Source organism: Seriola lalandi, unplaced genomic scaffold, assembly GCF_002814215.2.
Source record: "Seriola lalandi dorsalis isolate HSWRI2012SDOR001 ecotype SW California unplaced genomic scaffold, Sedor1 jcf7180002035038, whole genome shotgun sequence".
Lineage (NCBI taxonomy): Eukaryota > Metazoa > Chordata > Actinopteri > Carangiformes > Carangidae > Seriola > Seriola lalandi.
The window spans coordinates 1-918 of record NW_019505614.1 but is presented as its reverse complement, the minus strand read 5'-3'; the positions used below and the strand labels follow the sequence as shown (position 1 = coordinate 918).

The following is a 918-nucleotide window of genomic DNA, read 5'->3' as shown; positions in this document are numbered from 1 at the left end:
GGCTGGATCAGCATATCCATAGTTGGGCCAGGAAGGGCCCTTAGACTAGATCAGCATATGTTTGGATAGGGCAGACAGGGCCCCTAGACTGAATCAACATATGCACAGGTAAGATGTTGTTAAGACAATGAAGCGTTGGTGATGTAAGAGGGAAGAGGGAGACAGAAGGTATAGGGTTATCTCTAGGTGCCAGCCAGTTTACATTACAGGATTTGTATTTTCTTCCTCACACAACAGACAGTCAATTCATCAACCAATCAATCACTCCATCTGTCTGTCTTTCTGTCTACCTGTGCGAGCCTCATCTCCAGCTTGGTCTTGGCCTCGACCAGCTCCACACAGCGCTGGCTGAAGGCTCGGTCCACACCGGAGCACTGGGCTCTCAGATCCTCAGTGGTGTCCAGCAGCACTCGCTCCACCAGCGTTCTGACACACACAAACAGCAACAGCAGTTACTGAAAACATGACATAATGTGCCACAGTGTCACTTTCACACGTTCAACCACAGTGTGCTCTGACCTGAGACTGTTGCTGGCCTGTTCCTCCTGCAGAGCCTTGCTCAGGTTGTCCTGTGTGAACTTTGTCCACGATGTGTGGTTACACACCCTGCAGCAGACCACAGGGGTAGACAGTGTGTTCAGTATAAAGGTTATCGGCACAGTTCCACCTTTTCAGTGGTGACTTTATTTCAAGTATCCTGGCACACAGACTCACTGGTCGTGCATGGTGGCTGAGCTGGGGTGGAGCTGTGTATCTGGACTCATGTTGCTGTATCTGCCGCAGTGCTCGTCAAAGTTGTAGGCCTGGTTCTTATCAGACCAGTCCAACTCTAATGTCTGCTTGGCTTCTCTGTTCATCCTGACACACACACACACACACACACACACACACACACACACACACACACACACACACACA

General features: G+C 50.2%; 1 protein-coding gene across 1 annotated transcript; it reads right to left on the bottom strand.

Moving 5' to 3' along the window:
• Positions 1-257: 257 nt before the first annotated feature.
• Positions 258-864, bottom strand: LOC111647313 (tektin-4-like). Its single transcript, XM_023396935.2, has 3 exons — positions 715-864; positions 520-606; positions 258-426 (listed from the first exon to the last, which is right to left on the bottom strand). The coding sequence occupies exons 1-3, from the start codon at positions 855-857 to the stop codon at positions 258-260; spliced, it is 399 nt and encodes a 132-aa protein (XP_023252703.2). The 5' UTR covers positions 858-864.
• Positions 865-918: the final 54 nt, after the last annotated feature.

Excerpts from the sequence above, each read along its gene's own strand:
- LOC111647313 (XM_023396935.2), bottom strand. The coding sequence starts at position 857 with ATGAACAGAGAAGCCAAGCAGACATTAGAGTTGGACTGGTCTGATAAG. Across the intron at positions 607-714 it reads TCAGCCACCATGCACGACCA|GGTGTGTAACCACACATCGT; the intron begins GTGAGTCTGTGT and ends GGTCTGCTGCAG. Across the intron at positions 427-519 it reads CAGGCCAGCAACAGTCTCAG|AACGCTGGTGGAGCGAGTGC; the intron begins GTCAGAGCACAC and ends TGTGTGTGTCAG.